At 40.2% G+C, this 20,192-nt stretch overlaps 1 protein-coding gene across 1 annotated transcript in view; it reads left to right on the top strand.

Annotated features, from left to right (window-relative positions):
* Positions 1–19,132, top strand: part of LOC110367943 — a 32,692-nt gene extending 13,560 nt beyond the window's left edge. Inside the window, exons 2-5 of the mRNA XM_036130059.1 lie at positions 15,545–15,613; positions 18,441–18,559; positions 18,634–18,910; positions 18,980–19,132. Of these exons, the coding sequence (XP_035985952.1) occupies positions 15,545–15,613; positions 18,441–18,559; positions 18,634–18,910; positions 18,980–19,132 (618 nt within the window). The remainder of the gene's footprint in view (positions 1–15,544; positions 15,614–18,440; positions 18,560–18,633; positions 18,911–18,979) is intronic.
* Positions 19,133–20,192: the final 1,060 nt, after the last annotated feature.

Here is a 20,192-nt window from a genome sequence, read left to right as displayed (position 1 = left end):
TCAGTCCAGTTTCAAATGAAAACCACTAGTTCCAAAAAAAAAAAAAAAAAAATGTTTACAGGTCCTCACCATCCAACCGACTGAGCTTAAGTTATTTTGCAAAGCGCCGTAACGGATAGACATAGTTATGAAATACATGAGGAAACATATAGAAATGGTGACAACAAATGCTACACTGGATTTGGCAATTAATAATTTCATTAATATTGCTTATTACTGAGAGTTTAGTAAAGTTTTGTATTCTTGTTAACAGTGGAATTAAGCCAGTTTAAATTCGGCAAAGGTTTTTATTAATCTGCAGAATTTAAAGGGCAGCCTCTTGCCTCCAGATATCCTTACTGAAAATATGAATTTACTCTGTAGGATTTTCCACCACTGTTCTCTTTTATCTGTGTGCAACAGCCATGGGGAGTAAAATCACACTGTAAGTTGAAAACAACACGGACATGAGACTTTTACAGGCATCAAGGGACTGTTCTCACAGCAGGAGGCCAGTGTATAAAACCCCCAGGCCACGGACAAACGCTTTCTTTGGCCCGCTGCTTGGGCAGCATTCGAGAGAACACCCTCAGCTCTCTTTGCCTGTGGACCCTCGAGTAGAGACACTGGGAGGCAAGCCACACATGCCGACTGCATGGGGTTTGCACACTCTCAAACGTGCTGTACTGGGAATGGAGCTAAGTCTGCAGCCAATCTTCTGCGTGACCAGAAGCCGGAGTAAAGAATCTGTTTATACTGAAACAGCCTTGTCATTTTTCTCAGCTGTTGCAGGAAAGTGTGCTTCAGCCTCCAGAGAGCGAACACAGCCACGCCAGGAAGGCCGTGCGGAGGTCCCCAATGCAGGAATGGCCTTGCACAGTGCCCATGCTGCGACCCCCCTTCATAGGCTGAGTGCAGATCAGCGAAGCCGTGTAAGCGCATCCCAGGCCAGGGTTCACAAGGAGTTTCTTTGGAGCTAGCCACCTGCTCACTGCTGAGATAACCAGCTTTACCTTGGAGTAATTCACTACAACCAGACGCCCTGTTGCTGCAACCACAGACAACGGCAGAGGTTTGGCAGAGAAATAAACAGGGAAAGTTTAGAATGGTTTACTTTAATGTGTTTTACCATTTTGTTTTAAGGTTTAACTTAGTAAAAAGCCCTGGAGCTTATAGGCTAACTTCCGCTAACCTTCTGGAGACCAAGCTTTGCTGATGTGGTTTGAGTGTGTTTTTATGGTTATAACCATAGCTCTCACCTCTCAAGCAATGACCGTGTGACACATGCATTTCCTTGACTTCACATGCAAAACACATGGCGTTTCTTATGCATAAAAATAATGAATCTTATGGGATGATGCGTTCACAGCACTGTCCATTCAGAGCTAGTCTAAACCCCTCTTCTTTCATAGTTTATGGTCATCAGTAATTATTCCTGCTACAGTTCGTGTTAACAGAGCAGCAGATCAGAGTTCTGAATAATTTTGGTCTTAACTAGTAGTGAAAGTAAGCCTGTACAGTCCGGTATTGCGTACGCAGGAGGCGTACGCAGGAGAGCGGCTCCCAGATAAAGCCTTCATTCAGAACCAGTAATGGCTGCACGCTGGATCACAAAACAGTTCTGCTAACCAGATTCAATCTAAAACACCACTTAGTCTGTTTATTAGTTTTGTTTTTATTAATTCTGCATTTTTTTTAACTACATGTGCTGTGTTTCGGTGCCTCAACGCTCTTACGCTCCTCTCCCCTCCCTTCCCTCAGAGTCAGGGGCTTTTATGAGCGGCCAGCATTCAAAACATAAACCACTGCCTTTAATGTCCTTCCGCCCGTAGCAAAATGCCCCAACTAAAATTAACAGGACAATTAGTAGATGTGTTTTATGCAATTTTGTTTAACAACACAGAACCAGTGGTGCTTCAGTGGGCTGCTGCCTCGCCTTATGCTTGAATTCAGGTGCACATAATTAGGTTACATGTGATTTAGGGCTGCACAGTAACACGGTGTTGCCTTGGAGCAAGAAGGTCCTGGGTTTGGGTCTTACCCTTGCCCTTTCTGCATGGAGTTTATGGATGCCCAGGATGCTTCAATAGCGGCCTTTAGCTCATTTGCATTGTTGGCTCTGGTGTCTTTCAGCTTCTTCTTCACAATAGCCCACAAATTCTCTATGGGGTTCAGGTCAGGGGAATTGGCAGGCCAATCAAGGACAGTAATGCCATGGTCAGTACACCAGTTACTGTGAGAATCTTATGTCGTTTCTAAACCACTACCATACTTGTGATTTAGTTTACTGAACCAAGTTGAGTGTTTTTCAAGGCTCAGGAAACCCTGCAGTGTTTCCAGTTAATTAGACAATTCAATGATTAGTTGAATAGCCTACTAGTATACTTTTTCACGATATTCTAATATTTTGAGATAGGATATTTGGGTTTCTTAAGCTGCAAGCCATAATCAGCGATATTAAAACAATAAAAGGCTTGTGATATTTCAGTTGAGTTGTAATGAATCCAGAATGTATGAAAATTCATGTTTTTTAATTGCATTACAGAAAATAAAGAACTTTATCACAATATTATAATTTTCTGAGACAGTCCTGTACATGGAGAGAACACACATATGCACAGGGGAAAGCAAGCAAACGTCCAGTCAGAAAAGTCTCAGAGTGCTAACCCCTGCTCCACCCAGACCAAATGTTATCTTGCTGAAACTAAATGGGACCAAATGCACAGACAAAAACTTTTTGTCTGGCAGGGGATTTGTAAACTTGCCTGCCAGCTGAATTCTCACGGTATTTGTGCATTCACAAACACAAGAGAATCCATCTTGTACTGTTTGTGTCCAAACCAAAAACAGTTTGGGCCAATCACGTTGCAGTATTGAGGTTTAAGGCAGGACATACCGGTGTGACAAAAGCAAGATCCACGATTTGTTCTATGAAAGAAGAACAGGAAGAAATGCCTTGATTAGCTTACCTTGTGTTGGTTTATAATAATGCCTGCTTCTTATGTTTCCATTGGATCGCATGATTGGCTAAAACCAATCTTTGGTAGGCAGGCACTAGGTGTCACTTTGCCAATTAGCTCAGAAAATTCTGCTGAAATTCCCTTCTTTCCCCAAAAGGATTTAAATGGAGCAGTCCCAGACTGATAATGTGCAGGTCTAGAGTGCTTAACATTATCAATCTGACTGGCCAGCTTAGGGAATTTCAAGGTGGATATACATTTTGATCACAATTTAAGATAATAGAAAATATACATGTAATTTTATTAAATACATAAACAGTGATTATATTCCAGTTATCAGTTCCACACTTAGAACTTTTTCTGTTATGGATTTTAACTACAAGTACGTATTTTTTACATAAATGACATAAACCCTCTTTGCATACAACCTACTAGTGGTAGAAACATGTTAAAAACACAAAATGACATGCAAAATCTCTAGATGTCAAGACAATGCCAGAATATACTCCAAGCTAGAGGTCTTGGCAAGTACTGAAACAAATTAGGAAAGAATGAGAACAGGAAGAAAGCACAAAACAGAATGATAAGTGAGTGTGGCTGTTCCGCCACTTATGAGATGCGTAGAAAATTAGATTTGCAGTTTTACTGTGAATGCTGTTGCACAGCCGAAGGCCTAATAAATGACCTCGGAGTTAATGCATGTGTGACTCTCTCCCATTCCCTTACACCCTCAAGGTATTGACTTTTTCTTCACTATGTTTATTTGAATTTCTCATTATCTTGATATTTTCAGAGAAGCTCATTTTGGTTTATTGAAATCGTTTGCTTCAGTGACTTTTGGAGCCACTGCTGGGATGAGGAGAAATCCACTGTGAGAAGATTAAGATGCTGTCAGGTGACTGTGATTTATAGAAGCTATTTTGAAAAGGAATTTTGTTAATATAGCACAGTACAACCGAAATCAGGTTGTCATTGCAATAAATGTTAGATTTTGTGGTACCACTTTTTAATAAGGCTCCCCTTATAGATGGCTAATAAATAGTTTATATATATATATATATATATATATATATATATATATATATATATATATATATATATATATATATATATATATATATACAGCAAATTCAAAAGTGTTAAATAATGTGGTGTTAGTAGACTTTGTTCAAAGGCAGTGTTAATTTAGCTCTTGATAGAGTTATATTATACAAATTTAACTCTGAGGTGTCACATTTTAGTAGTTCAAATTGAGTGTTAAAAAATAGTTGCATAACAAATCTGGGGGTGTTAAAATGGAAAATATAACTCTTTGTCTATCAACTCTGAACTCCTATAGTGGGTTTGACACCCAAAGTGTACATTCACAGACTCCGCCTCCAAAGATACAGGAACCAAACGAAGCTGAGGAAAACTTTACTCTCCATTTTGCTCTTATAAAGACCCGTTTACCCAGCCTGGTAAGTAATTTCTCTCAGATGGTTTAAATATTTTATTTGCTTTCTAACTCTATTCCGTTTTTTCAGTCAAGAGAATGCCGCATGACAGACATTTGCTACGTTGCATTAGCTACATTGCTTCGGTGATATCCTAATTATGTTTAGCTAACTTGCAATTTTTGTAACTACAGTGTTGAAAAAAGGTTTGTAGACGAATATTTTATGTATTTGTTGGCTAAACTCATCAACATTGATACAGCTGAAAGAATGATTAGGGAAATGTTGTCGTGAACGCATGGTGCTACGTGAATCCCCAGCTATCTTAAGACCAATGCAGTGAAAATTGGTCTGCAGTGAAAAATCAATGCAGCAAACGGCGGTTTAAATGGAGAAATGAACCTCCTCTGCAGGTCATGAAAAAAAGATCTAGTTTAAATTTAGTTCTCTTCAGAATTTTGCTACAAAGCAAAGTATTGAAGTGGAAATTGGAGATATTTTTAATTTGTTACGGTAATAATGACTGTATTCTTTGGGCACAGGTTTTAGGTTCTCAAAAAAGCCCTTTATGTCCAAAAAGAACAAAACGCGGATTTCTCGATGATGTTTGGGGATGAAGTTTCTGGAAGATTTCTCATGAAGTGGCCTTCATATTTCAAGCAAAAAAGTGTTCACAGAAAGCCAAAGTTTGCTGACGTCACTTCCTGTTTGCGGTAAGGCGTATTGTATCACTTCCTGTTTTCACTGCGTGAGCAACGGTTTGTTGCTCCAGATTCTCTCGCTTTTATCTTTAATCTGTTTGCTCTAACATCTGTTTCTAACACATAAGCACTTTTAAAACATTTTCTGTTGCTGCACATCACGCTTGGGAACTCCTCGTGTTTCACAGTTTGCTCTCTTGGCGTGGTAGAAGGGCGCTAGCCTAGCTTTAGCCTAGCCTAGCTTTAGCTCCACAATGGCTTCCTCTCCTACTATTACTTCAGCTTCTCCGTCTCTGACTAAGTCTCCCCTTATCTCCTGCTCTCTGTGTCAGATGTTTAGCTATTCCTCTGCCTCCTTTAGTGATAATGGTACTTGTAATAAATGTAGTGTTTTTGTAGCTTTGGAGGCGAGGGTGTCAGAATTAGAGACCCGGCTCCGTGCTATGGAAAGACCAGCTGATAGCCGCCCCTCTGCTAGCGCGGAGCCACATAGACCTAGCGTTACTTCACTTAGTGGTCCTCCAGAAGCACCCGAGCAGCCGGGTAAGCAGGCCGGCTGGGTGACAGTTCGTAGGAAGCATAGCTCTAGATTTCAGCCCCCAGTTCACCACCAACCCGTCTGCGTTTCAAACAAATTTTCCCCACTCAGCGACACACCCGCTGAGAAGCCGATCCTGGTTATTGGGAGCTCAATAGTCAGAAACGTGGCACTAGAGACACCAGGGACCATAGTTAAATGCCTGCCAGGGGCCAGAACGGGCGACATAGAATCTTACCTAAAACTGCTGGCTAAGGATAAGCGTAAATACAGTAAGATTGTTATTCACGCTGGCGGTAATGACACCCGGTCACGCTGATCGGAGGTCACTAAAGTTGGTGTTGCTTCGGTGTGTGAGTTTGCTAAAGCAATGTCGGACTCCGTAATTTTCTCTGGTCCCCTGCCTGATCTGACCAGTGATGACATGTTTAGCTGCATGACATCATTCAAACGCTGGTTGTCTAGGTGGTGTCCTGAAAACGACGTGGGCTACATTGATAACTGGAGAACTTTCTGGGGAAAACCTGGTCTGATCCGGAGAGACGGCATCCATCCTACTTTGGATGGTGCTGCTCTTCTTTCTAGAAATCTGGCCGGATTTATTAGTTCTCCTAAATGCTGACAACCCAGGGTCCAGACCAGGAAGCAGAGCCGTAGTTTAACACACCTCTCTGCAGCTTCTGTACTGTTACCCATCCATTATCCTATTGAGACGGTGTCTTTCCCACGGCCAAAACTTAACAGGTCAAAAACTTATCTAAAAGGAACAAACCATAAAAACCTAATAAAAATCAATACGGTTCACCTTGAACCTAAAAATAAAAAAATGAAATGTGGTCTATTAAATATAAGGTCTCTCCCTCCAAAGACTTTGTTAGTTAACAAATTGATTTCTGATAAACAGATTGATTTATTTTGTCTCACAGAAACCTGGCTACAAGAGGACTACGTTAGTATAAATGAGTCAACTCCCTCCAATTATTCAAATTTCCACATTCCCAGATCTGTGGGAAGAGGAGGAGGAGTGGCAACCATCTTTCAGTCTGATTTATTAATTAGTCCCAGGCCAACTAATAATTACAGTTCTTTTGAACATTTAACCCTCAGTTTCCCTCATCCAAACTGCAAAGCAATAAAACCTCTTCTGTTTGTTGTTTTGTATCGTCCACCAGGCCCTTACACTCAGTTTTTGGATGAGTTGTCAGATTTCTTATCTGATTTGGTGTTAAATACTGATAAGGTTATTATAGTGGGTGATTTTAACATCCATGTTGACACAGAATGTGATAACCTTAGTGTAGCCTTTAAAACTATGCTAGATTCAATTGGTTTTGCTCAAAATGTGCATAAACCGACGCACTCTTGGCTCCATACTTTAGACGTTGTGCTGACATATGGCATTGATTGTGAAGAATTCACAGTATTTCCTCACAACCCTGTCCTATCTGATCATTTTTTAATAACATTTGAGTTTAATCTAACTGAGTTCTCCACCTCCAAAAGAGGGTTCCATTATAGTAGATCTTTATCGGATAATGCTGTATCAAAACTTAAAGAGTCTGTCCCCTTTTTAATATCCTCCGTATTGCAGAAATGCCCTGTAGATGGCAGCAATGTTGTTTCTTCCAATTCACAAATAGATGTCTTTGTAAACGGTATGACTTCGTCATTGCGTTCTGCATTAGACAATGTAGCTCCCTTGAAAAAGAAGGTGATTATTCACAGGAAGCTGGCTCCCTGGTTTAATTCAGAGCTGCGTTCCTTGAAGCACAGTGTTAGTAAATTGGAGAGAAAATGGCGCTCTACACACCAAGAGGAATCCTACCTAATCTGAAGGGACAGTCTATTGTTGTATAACAAGACCCTTCGTAGAGTTAGAGCAGCATATTTTTCATCATTAATTGAGGAGAATAAGAATAATCCTAGAATTCTCTTCAGTACAGTTGCCAAACTTACCCAGAACCACAGCTCTGTTGATCCATCCATTCCCTTAGCAGTAATGATTTTATGGGATTCTTCATAAATAAAATTGATTCCATTAAAAAAAAATAATTGGCATCCTCCCAAACACGATTACCTCGTCCTCAGTAAGTGATGTAGCATTGGAGGAATCCTTAGAACCTGCGCAGTGTCTGAACTGTTTAAAAGCAGTAGAGCTTTCTGAGCTATCTAAAATTTTAGCTTCATCTAAACCTTCTACCTGTATGTTAGACCCAATCCCAACCAAGTTGTTTAAGGAGGTATTCCCTCTGATCAGTGGTTCTATTTTAGACACGATTAATCTATCCTTGGTAAATGGATATGTACCACAGGCTTTTAAAGTAGCTGTTATTAAACCTTTACTTAAGAAACCATCTCTTGATCAAGATGAGTTAGTAAATTACAGACCTATATCTAATCTTCTTTTCTTATCTAAAATTCTTGAGAAAGTAGTTGCTAATCAACTATGTGAACATTTACAAAGTAATGACCTACTTGAGGAGTTTCAGTCAGGCTTTAGAGCTCATCATAGCACTGAAACAGCTCTGGTGAAGGTCACTAATGATATTCTCATGGCCTCAGATAATGGACTTGTGTCTATACTTGTCCTGTTAGATCTCAGTGCTGCATTTGATACAGTTGATCACAATATTCTCCTACAAAGACTTGAGCATACTGTAGGGATCAAGGGAAAAGCATTAGGCTGGTTTAAATCTTATCTGTCGGACAGATTCCAGTTTGTTCATGTTAATAATAAATCTTCCTCAAACTCTAGGGTCACTTGTGGAGTACCACAGGGTTCAGTCCTTGGACCAATTCTATTTACTATATATATGCTTCCGATTGGCAAAATTATCAGACAGCATGGGATTAATTTCCACTGTTATGCTGATGACACTCAGCTATATTTATCCATAAATCCTGATGAATCCAATCAGTTACTTCGACTGCAGTGATGTCTTGATGACATCAAAAGCTGGATGACTTTAAAATTCCTGCATTTAAATTCTGACAAGACAGAAGTTGTAATATTTGGGCCAGAGTCTTCAAAAAAATAAAGTTCTTAATCAATCACTTAATCTGGATGGCATTAACTTGGCCTCTGGTAATAAAGTTAAAAATCTTGGTGTTGTTTTCGACCAAGACATGTCATTTAAATCCCATATTAAACAGGTTTCCAGAGTTTCCTTTTTTCACCTCCGGAATATCAGCAAAATTAGAAACATTCTGTCCAGGAGTGATGCTGAAAAACTAGTCCATGCATTTGTTACTTCAAGGCTGGACTATTGTAATTCTTTACTATCAGGAAGTCCACAAAATGCAGTTCGAAGTCTTCAGCTGATCCAAAATGCTTCGGCAAGAGTTCTGATGAAAATCAACAAGAGGGATAATATTTCTCCAATTTTAGCTTCCCTTCATTGGTCTCCTGTTAAATTAAGAATAGAATTTAAAATTCTTCTTCTAACGTATAAAGCCCTTAATAATCAAGCTCCATCATATATCAGAGCTCTGATTACCCCGTATGTTCCTAACAAAGCACTTCACTCTCAGACTGCAGGTCTGCTGGTGGTTCCTAGAGTCTCTAAAAGTAGAATGGGAGGCAGATCCTTTAGCTATCAGGCTCCTCTCCTGTGGAACCAACTCCCAGTTTTGGTCCGTGAGGCAGACACCCCGTCTACTTTTAAGACTAATCTTAAAACTTTCCTTTCTGACAAAGCTTATAGTCAGAGTGGCTCATGTTACCCTGAGCTATCTCTATAGTTGTGCTGTGATAGGCCTAGGCTGCTGGAGGACATCAGGGTCTAATTTTCTCACTCTACTGATTTCTACTGTTCTTCAGTCTACTGTTCTCCAGTTTTGCATTGTATTACATTGAAATGACTGTCGTCATTTCAGCTTTTAACTTTTTGCTCTCTTTCTTTTTCTTCATAGTAGGTACACCTAGTCTGGCGTTCTGTTAACTGTGACATCATCCAGAGAAGACGGCTCACCCGCTACTACCATCTAATGTAGAACAGATTACTGGATCAATGTGTGCTTCTGTGCTTTTTTGTCTCTCTTGTTGTGTCTCTGTTCTGTCTTCTGTAACCCCAGTCAGTCGAGACAGATGACCGTTCATACTGAGCCCGGTTCTGCCGGAGGTTTTTCTTTCCCGTTAATGGGTGGTTTTTCTTCCCACTGTCGCTTCATGCTTGCTCAGTATGAGGGATTGCAGCAAAGCCATGTACAATGCAGACGACTCTCCCTGTGGCTCTACGGTTCCCCAGGAGTGAATGCTGCTTGTCGGGACTTTGATGCAATCAACTGGTTTCCTTATATAGGACATTTTTGACCAATCTGTATAATCTGACCCAATCTGTATAATATGATTGAACTTGATTATGTAAAGTGCCTTGAGATGACATGTTTCATGATTTGGCGCTATATAAATAAAATTTAATTGAATTAAATTGTCAAATGGCGTAACCACAAAAAATGACAAATATCTAATATTTCACACATCCTAGAGGTCATGTAACGTTCTGTTGTGGTTCAGGTTATTTTTTCAGTTTAGCCACTTTTCTGTCTTAGGATTTATTTCTGTTTTCTTGTTTTGTATTGGATTTATGCTTAGCCTGTCTTAGTCTTTGTTGTTAGTTTTTTATTTCAGCTCGTGTCTGTTTAGTCTTTGTCTTGTTTTCTACCTTAGGTTTATTGTCTATTAGTCTGTATGCTCCTTTTATCATCTCCACCTGTTTTGGTTAATTAGTCCCGCCCTGCTCTCCTGTTCCGTTCGCCTATTTAAGCCCGCTTTAGTTTTCTGTTTGTTGCCAGGACGTCTTGTGTTATCCTCACGTGCAATCTACTCGGTAAGAGCACTTCACCCTTGTCTGTTCTAGTTTAGCCTGCCTGTCAGTTTTGCCCGTCCAGTTTTCTGCTCGCCTGTTTTTGGAGTTTGTTCTATTGCTTGCCTGAAGCCAGCTCTTTTTGCCTCCTGGATTTTTTGTTAATAAACCCCTTTTTAAGCATCAGCTCTGTGTCGGGCTAACATTTGGGTTCTTCCTTTACAATTCATTACAGGTCATGCAATTGTTCTGATGAAATTATTAGTTTATGATGTAATATCCTATGAGAATATGTTTTATTATATTTATTTCTAAATTTAAATTATATGGGTTTTTCATTGTACTGAGCAAGACCATATGCTGATAAACATCTTGTTTTTTGTCTATTCTTTGACCATTTGAGTAAAAATGGTTTAAACACCCATTAATGCACTGTAGTAGAGTATTAAATCATTATCCATATTAACTTTTTTGTACAATATTAGTCTTTTAGACAAAATACTGGTTACACCAATTGACATAAATCGGTTACACCAACTGACCATATAACGTCTACAGCAATAGGACAAGAAATTGACACAGAAAATAGACATCAAGGTAAACTGAACTGGATATTTTAATATATATTCATGTAATTCATCATATTCCAAATCAGTAAACATTTTATAACATCAATGAAGAAACAGGATTACAGTAACTTGTGTTCCATTTTGATTTCAGCTCATTGTTTTCAAAGAGAGTGCGATATAGTGTGTGTGAGAGAGAATAAGAGTGAGTGAAGAGTGGGTATAATCATTTCTCAACAACCATGAACAAACAGGATTGACTTGTGTTGTGATTTCAATTAAGTTTTCATACAATTTCCTTTTGTAAAATAGCCATTGTTTTGAAAGAGAGAGAGTGATTGAAAGAGAGAGAGAGTGTGATTGAAAGAGAGAGAGAGAGTATGATTTTTTCATTTCTTTCATCACTAATAAACTGTTTTGATTACATTTTTAATAACCGAAAACCATCAGTGTGAGTTCATGCCATCTGATGGGATCTGAACAAATTATTTCACATGAACATAACAATATAAATGAAACAGCGTCTCAGAAACCTAAGACTTGAAATATTCCTGACCAAATAAGTTGAGACTGGAAAAAACATTAACCTTTCAGGCTGTGTGCTTGGAATTGTTTCCAGGCATCTTCTGGGAGTTTGGAATGACGCAAGTTCACACGTTCTGGCTCAGAAATGATGTGAAGAACATCAGACTCAAAATAGAACAGGATGTCAGGTGGATGAGGCCAGGTAAAGGCATTCTTCTTGGCTAGCTGTTGCATGCAGCTTACCTCCACTTCATCCCCAAGCACCTGAATGATCTGCCCCACAAATGGTTTGTCTTCATATCTGACAAGATCAAACTTCCCCTGCTTACTTTCTTGATCTTCCACGCTGTCAGTTGTTGAGGTGGTGGCTGGTGGGTCCCGGAAATCGACTACAAATGGCCCATGTTATAGGTTTTTCCCTCCTCTGTTTTAGTGATCCTCGACCACGGCTGCCAAGAATGTCTTCATCGAGATGGCCCTCAAGTTCCACCTCATTGTAGTAGCATTTCACACACATACGATACATACATTGTTTGCTGGATGTATCACATGCAATACCAGCCAGCAGATCTGAAATACTGTTTGTCTGTAGAATGCCTTTCTGGTACAATCTTTCAACAATGAGCTTGAAATTTTCATGATCACTGTTTCCACCTTTTTCTCATCTTCCCCTGATTCTGTCTGGAGAGCTCTGCTACTGGGGTGTTCACAATCATTCCCTCTTCTTTCCTCCTTTGATAGCTATATACAATGTAAAAATAAAACAATTAGGATATTATACCTAGAATAATAAATCATCCTCACTCCTCTCATTTCCACACACTATCTACATCTCAGACTTTATTCTAGCATTCTTCACATGAAAAATGTGTGTGTGTGTGTGTGTGTGTGCCTGTGTCCGCATGTGTGTGCGTGCTGTTGTGTGTGCACTACCTTTCGCGTCTTTTGGCCAGATAATTTGCCCTTGCAGCAGGATCTGCGTTCACTCGCGCTCTATGGCGAGACACTTTTTCCTTGCTTGTAAGTGGCATCTGTTGGGGGACAAGAAGTACACTTTATCTATAATAAATGTATTTATATTATTTATTTATAATTTAAACATACTATTTACATACATCATAATAAAATATAAAAAATGTATTATGGAAGTTTAAATTAAAAATAAAAAACTTTGACGTTTCAAAAAATCACTTAAATTACATTCTAATTAAACCCTATAAAGCTACTGTTCATGCTAAACAAAGCTACTGTTCATGCTAAACAGTTTTTAATCTATTTAAATTATAAAACTAATATAACTGGCACCAAATATGACATACTCTTGGCCCTGAATCTGATCAAATTGGTCTCAAACAGAAATGAGTCAAATGGTGTAACCGGTTACACCATTTGACATTTCTATCTAAAATCAAAATTTGCAGGCATTGTTATGGACAACTATGTACACACTTGACCTTTATGTGAATATTCAAACACAGATTTTACATTAAAATAAATATTTTATGATCATTATGATTTATCAATGTTTTAATGAGGTCATACCATTTGGCATGCAACCTTAGCTTGCCTGACCATGGCCTAAAAACACTTAATTATGTTACATTTTTAGGAGAGCTACTAACCTTGACACATGGCAGACAGGGTCTTCAAGGGTCCTTCTGTGTGACATCATTTCCTGTCACATGATCCTCTGACATAATACTGGCAAAATGGCTCCTTAAATGGTGGTTACACCAGTTGACATTTCAAATGGTTGATGTGACAGACTTGATTCCCCATATTAATTAAAACATTCAGAATAATGGGGTTTCAGTACTTTTATTAAATATAGACAAGTTCTAGTGCAAGATCATGCCAGATTATTTTGGAAGGGATTTTGGAGAGAAATACACATTTTTTTCAGCAAGTGAAATTATTTGGTTCATGTTTTTTGTGGTTACACCGCATTGACATTTTTACCCAAATTCTCTTAATACACTCTCAAAATTGAATAAATCCAAAACTTTAAGATTAGGGTTTGATGAAAATTATGTTTGAAAATAATGTATCAAATTATTTTCAAATTTTAACCATTTTAAATGTATCTAACCCATATGTACACAAAAAATGAGCGTCACGTCATTGACCCATTTACATAATTTCCTCCAGTGAGAGTTATCAGCCATAATTCATAATAGTAGATCTGGCCATTAACATGGATCCATCAGCAACACCTGAGTAGTGTTTAGATGTAGACTATTTCTGGGTTGGAGGAGCTTATGAATGAATGAATTAACCTTCTGTAAAATATTACCATTACTCCTACAACCCAGCCAGTGCCTCTACTTCTGTCTGCACTGCTTCTCAGGCTCTGTACCCCTCTTCTAGCCTAGATTAACTCTTCCAGAATCATTCAAGGGAGAAGCTGATCGGTGTCACTCCAATCGCTCACCTAACAAGTTAAAATTTGTCTGGTCCGAGGCTACTGATCTGGCTTTTAAGTGTCTCAAGGGTCTGTTTCTGCCATCTCCTGTCCTGACCCTACGAAACTTATTGTGGAGGTCGATACGTCTTATGTCAGAGTAGGAGTTGTACTCAGTCAAAGAGGTGAGGACAGTAAGGTTCACCCTTGCTCCTTTTACTCTAAATCCTTGTCATCTGCAGAACGGAACAATGATGTAGCAGATTGCGAAACTCGCTCTAAAAGAATGGCATAATTGGTTGGAGGGGGCCAAGGAACCTTTTATAGTTTGGGCGGATTATAAGAGTTTGGAGTACCTTAGGACCACCAGAAGATTAAACCCTAGAAAAGCCAGGTGGGCCATGTTCTTCTCCAGGTTCTGTTTCACTTTATCTTATAGACCCAAATCCAGGAATATTAAGATGGATGCCCTGTCCAGGATTACAGAGACGCAGAGGGAGGAGGAGGTTGGTGGTAATGGAGGGTTCATTCTCCATGAGAGTGTTCGTGTGGCAGTGTCCAGAACAGAGGTTGAACAGAGAGTTTGTGATGCCTACCATCATTTCCCAGTCCCTGAGGCTTGTCCCAAGGAGAAGTTGTTCATACCAGATCATTTGGTTCGTCAGGTACTCAATCTGTGTCATAACTCCCTGTTAACCTGTCATCCTGTCCTGAATAAGATGTCAGATGTTGTCTCCTCTCAGTTCTGGTGGAGGTCCTTGGCTAAGGATGTAAAGAATATGTTTCAACCTGCACTGTCTGTAATTCTTCCAAGCACTCAAGAAGACCTCCCTCAGGGTTTCTGCACCCTCTGCCCATTCCTCCGTACCCATGGTCTCACATTTCAATGGACTTCATCACCGGTCTATCTGCTTCTGCAGAGAACTCAGGGATTGTCATTATTGTCAACAGGTTCTCTAAGATGGTCCATCTGGGTCCTCTCTGTAAGTTGCCCTCATCCAAAGAATTGGGAGAGATCCTGGCCCACAAGGTTTTTCGCCTTCATGTCATTCAAGTGGAAATTGTGTCCAATTGTGGTCCTCAACTCATTTCCAAATTTTAGAAAGAATTCTGTTCCAAGTTGGGGATAAACGTCAGGTATTCTTCTGGTTTTCACCCTCAGACTCATGGTCAATTGGAGAGGATGAATCAGGAGGCTGAGATGAAGCTTCAGATTCTTTGTGGGCAGGAATCAGTAAAATGGGCACATAACCTTCTGTGGGTGGAACAGCCCATAAACTACTTGCCTTCCAGTACCACTGGGTTGTCCCCGTTCTATATAGTTTTTGGCTACCAATCTCTGGTCTTCTCCATCCAGGAGAGGCAAGGGTTGCTTCAGCTCATGCAGCTAGTTGCATTACAGTGTCAACGTGCTTGGAGAAAGACAAGGCATGTGATGTCAAAGATGTGTCAGTGTTATGTCAGGGCTGCTAATCGCTGACGGATCCCTGTTCTAGCCTATATCCCTGGACAGAAGGTCTGGCTCTCTATCAAGGATCTGCCTTTACAGGTTGACTGCAAGAAGTTGGCTCCCAGGTTTATAGGTCTGTTTTCAATCTCAAAGGTCATTAATCCTGTTTCTGTCTGTCGTCAGCTTCCTCGTAAAATGAGGATTCATCCTACTGTCCATGTCTTCGGAATCAAGCCTTTTGTCCAGTCACAGGTGAGGACTTTGTACTGAATAATGCACAAAGTGAAATGTTGGGAATAGTTCTGGCATTAAAATGCTTAGCTTTAGTAAAATTATTTATTGAAGATAACTCTTTGCACCTGTCTATTCTTTGCCATCTGACTTCTCTGCTATTGTGACCCATTATATTGATGTTGTTGTTAGAATCATTTGCCAACAGTAAGGAGTAGAAGTGGTGTCCTTTTCAGTGTGATTGTACTGGTATATCCTTTTCATGTAATGTATGGAAACATACACCAGATTCCACACTTTTATTATTTGTTACAGAAATAACAAATCTGCACTCACAGATTGTGGATTATCTGTGAGTGCAGAACTAAATTTAACACCTCAAACGATCACTTTAATCAATATCTCTCTTTTCTGTATAAATTTGTCTCCTAGATCATTGTAGAGCTATTTTGATCCATTCTTCTTTCCAAGCTGCTCAGTGGAGTGGTTACAACTGTTTCCATGCAGAAAATTGGTTCTGGGTTTGAAGCCCAGCCTGGTCTTTTTCTGCATGGAGTTTTCATGTACTCCCAGTGCATGTCTGGGTTCACTTCAGGTATTCCAGCTTCCTTCCATGTATAACTGTTAGGTTAATTGGTAATTTTAAATTGTCGTAATGAGGGGAATAAATGAGCGTGAGTGTGCACGATTGCCTAGCATTATGTAAAAAGACATATTCAATAATTTTCAAATTCAAAACATATATTTTAAGTGCAACCCTGGCCTTTTATGCTGTTGCTTAATTACCTAATTTTAGATAATTAGGTAAGAACACACAAACACTGAATTCAAACTCAACCCTTTATTCAACCAACTTTTTACCAAAACTGCAAGTTTTTTAAAAAGAAAAAAAAAACACAAGCACTCTGAACTCTCTGAAGGATGCGGATCTTGGTGACTGAGCGTTCCTGGGTCTACGTTTTTGATTGGTTGGGAAGATGTAATGACTGTAGTATTACATAACATGATAGGCAATAATGCAAAAGTTCTATTAAAATTTGTATAACTCTTTTCTTTTTATTGCTCCTCACATTGAGGAGCAATGAGCAAGATTTTTGGATTTTGTGTTCTCTCGCCCGGACGCGGGTCACCGGGGCCCCACTTTAGAGCCAGGCCTGGAAGTGGGGCACGTTGGCGAGCGTCTGGTGGCCGGACTTTTACCCATGGAGCCCGGCTGGGCTCAGCCCGAAGAGGCGACATGGGTCCCCCTTCCAATGGGCTCACCACCTGTCGGAGGGGCTAAAGGGGTCCGGTGCATTGTGCAATGGGTAGCAGTAGAGGGCGGGGACCTTGGCGTTCCGATCCTCGGCTGCAGAAGCTGGCTCTTGGGACGTGGAATGTTACCTATCTGGTGGGGAAGGAGCCTGAGCTCGTGCGTGAGGTTGAGAGGTTCCGACTAGAGATAGTCGGACTCACCTCGACGCACCGCTCTGGCTCTGGAACCAGTCTCCTCGAGAGGGGCTGGACATTCTTCCACTGTAGAGTTGCCCTTGGTGAGAGGCGCCGAGCTAGGGTGGGCGTACTTGTTGCCCCCCCATCTCGGTGCCTGCACGTTGGGGTTTTCCCCGGTGAACGAGAGGGTGGCCTCCCTCTGCATTCGTGTGGGGGGGACGGGTTCTGACTGTTGTTTGCCCTTATGCGCCAAACGGCAGTTCAGATTACCCACCCTTTTTGGAGTCCTTTGAAGGGGTACTGGAGAGTGCCCCTCCTGGGGACTCCCTCGTTTTGCTGGGGGACTTCAACGCTCACGTGGGCAATGACAGTGGGACCTGGAGGGGCGTGGTTGGGAGGAATGGCCCACCTGATCTGAACTCGAGTGGTGTTCTGTTGTTGGACTTCTGTGCTCGTCATGGATTGTCCATCACAAACACCATGTTCAAGCATAAGGGTGTCCACATGTGCTCTTGGTACCAGGACACCCTAGGTTGCAGTTCAATGATGACTTTGTTGTCGTTTCATTCTTTTCTCACGTATCACTTTACACATGTCAGCTTAAATAATAATACATATGATTTAGCAATGGTATCAAGGTGTTACTCTATTGTATCTGTTACACTATATCCATTGGTTGTGCTGTTCTTTTTACATCTCTTTCCAGATGATGAAGCAGACGGAATACGTTTTATCATACTTTCCCTTTTATCTCTTCTTTCTTTCACCTCTTCTCTTTCTTTTTTTCTCTTCTTGTTCTTCCTTTACTCTCCTACTTTCCCATTGTAGTGTCCACATAATTTGAAATTCTCCCCGCAGGAATCACAATAAAGCTATTTACATGCATAAATCAAGCAGAGCACTATGGCGAAAGCTAATTGCTCCCCTTGTGAAAGTAAAATCTGTCCATCTCTATTTGGCATTAAGGCATCAATTCTTATTGCTTGACAGGACACTGAAAAAAAAAGAAAAGAAAAATAATTGCAATTTGTTAAAACGCAATTTCCAAATTGCAGAGGTCTGCACGTCTTGGCTGCGTAACAATCAATGGATCAGACGCATCCTTTAGGTGTTGGTAATTATGTTTAAAGTGGGTTTGCTCCACATGGAAGGGATGAGAGTTGCAGCAGTGAGATAATCTAATTGTATTATTTGTTTTAGAGTTTATATAATCAATGTGTTTTTACCAGAAACTTTCAGAAATTTCACCACAGCATTAAGTAGTGGTCAAACTGTTTAATACATAGACTTGTTTATTGGCTGCACTTTATGTTCAACAAGTAATAATATTCTGATTAATTAAAACAGTTACATTTAATTTTTACAAACATCATTATCTATGGGCCAAGTCTAAATTAAGTCTCTGCTTTCTCCACAGGTGTTCGTGGTTGCTTGGTGGGCGGAGTGCGCGCACCTGCAGCTCGTTCAGCAGCACCGGAGCTGCACTATAAGAACTGCGCTCGAACAGTGGGAGGATGCCAGAGTGTTACCGTTGTGGTATGCCTACTAGCCACGACCTCTCGCCACTTAACCTACCTCCTGTGCTAATAATCGCCCTTTGTGTCTCCCAGGTACCTTCTTGTGTTCCTTCGTCCTCCCTCGTGCTCTGCTGTCTTCCTCGAGGTGACTCTTCCTGTGTTCCCCATGTTCCTCTCGAGTCGACCCCTGCTCCCTGGACGTAACCCTTCCGACGTTTCCCTGGTTCCTCCCGCTGTTCTGGATCCCTGGATTCCCCCGGTGCTGCTCGGACCCCCTCGCTCCACTCTCCAGTTGCCCAGACACCTGCTGCCAACACCCAAGCTGATTCCACACTGCCTTCCTCCCCAGTCGGGTTATTTGCACCTCGTGGTAAGCTTACGTCCCTTAGTTATTTTACTTAAATTCCTTCAGAGAATTAATCATTTCCCTTACCTCCAGATTGATCCGGTTCCCTGGTCCTGGGCTCCCGTTCGAGCCGTCTCCTGCCCTCGCAGATTAGCTCTGCAGCCTCGTATATTCCAGAGTCAAATAAAACCTTTAAACTTTACCTGTGTCACCGAGTGTGTTCTGCATGTGGGCCCGACATCTTAAGGCAAACATGACAGTATAAACGTGATAACTTTATCTAGATGCTGGAGCTAGTATGCTTTTAGTCTGACTCATTTAAGACAAAGAAGAAGCATGTGCGTCATCTACTCGGGAAGTAAAATGGCAAATTTACAGGAATTGTTCAAGTTTTACTTTATGCTCGCTATCCGCCTTATTTTCCATAGACATCACATACGTAGACACGTCGTTGGGCGCAGGTTCGCATGTCAACGTCACCCCCATATTGTATGTGGCAGAAAGAAGTTAAGTTCTGTTGTAGTGAACGTGGATCAGAGAAGATGCCTCATTCCTGTGCTGCATGGAAATGTATTCAGGCTTATATCCCTACTTGTATCTGCCTTCTATAAACTAAGGCTGCACCATGTTGCAAAACTGGACACACTAAAGCTGCAGAGTGGCAACACTAGGAAAAAGCTGTGCAAGACCATTCTTTTTCAAGGTTTTTAACTTGCATACAGTACAGACTATTGTATTTAGACATAGATGTGCATGTATAGATTTTCAAGTAAGCCAAATAAATAACTGTGTGTATATATATATATATATATATATATATATATATATATATATATATATATATATATATATATATATATATATGTGTGTGTGTGTGTGTGTATATATGTGTATGTGTTATATATAAGGATCAATTTGTTAAATCTAAACATTGTAGTCTTCATTATTTCATAAAACCGTGTCACATGTGAACCTTTAGGAACAGACTTTTTGGGGGAGTATTAAAAAGGTAAAATTACTAATATGAGAAAAAACACATAGGACAATAAAGTAAAACGAAAAAGAAGAAAAAACAAAAGTGTAATGTTATGAGAAAAACGTTATATTATGAGAATTAAGAGGGAACATTTCCAGAATAGTCACAGTTTGCAGAATTATTTCACTCCTGAAGTAATAGGGCCAGGTTAGATTTTTATTTTCTTTACAAGGACAAATTCTGGAGAATTAAGCTAAAGGGATACGAAAAATAAATTTGTAATATTACAAAAATTAAAATATTACGAATACAAAGTATATTCTGAGGTTA

This window comes from Fundulus heteroclitus, unplaced genomic scaffold (assembly GCF_011125445.2).
Source record: "Fundulus heteroclitus isolate FHET01 unplaced genomic scaffold, MU-UCD_Fhet_4.1 scaffold_28, whole genome shotgun sequence".
Taxonomy (NCBI): Eukaryota; Metazoa; Chordata; class Actinopteri; order Cyprinodontiformes; family Fundulidae; genus Fundulus; species Fundulus heteroclitus.
The sequence above is the reverse complement of the archived record's forward strand: the minus strand, read 5'-3'. Positions and strand labels throughout refer to the sequence as shown.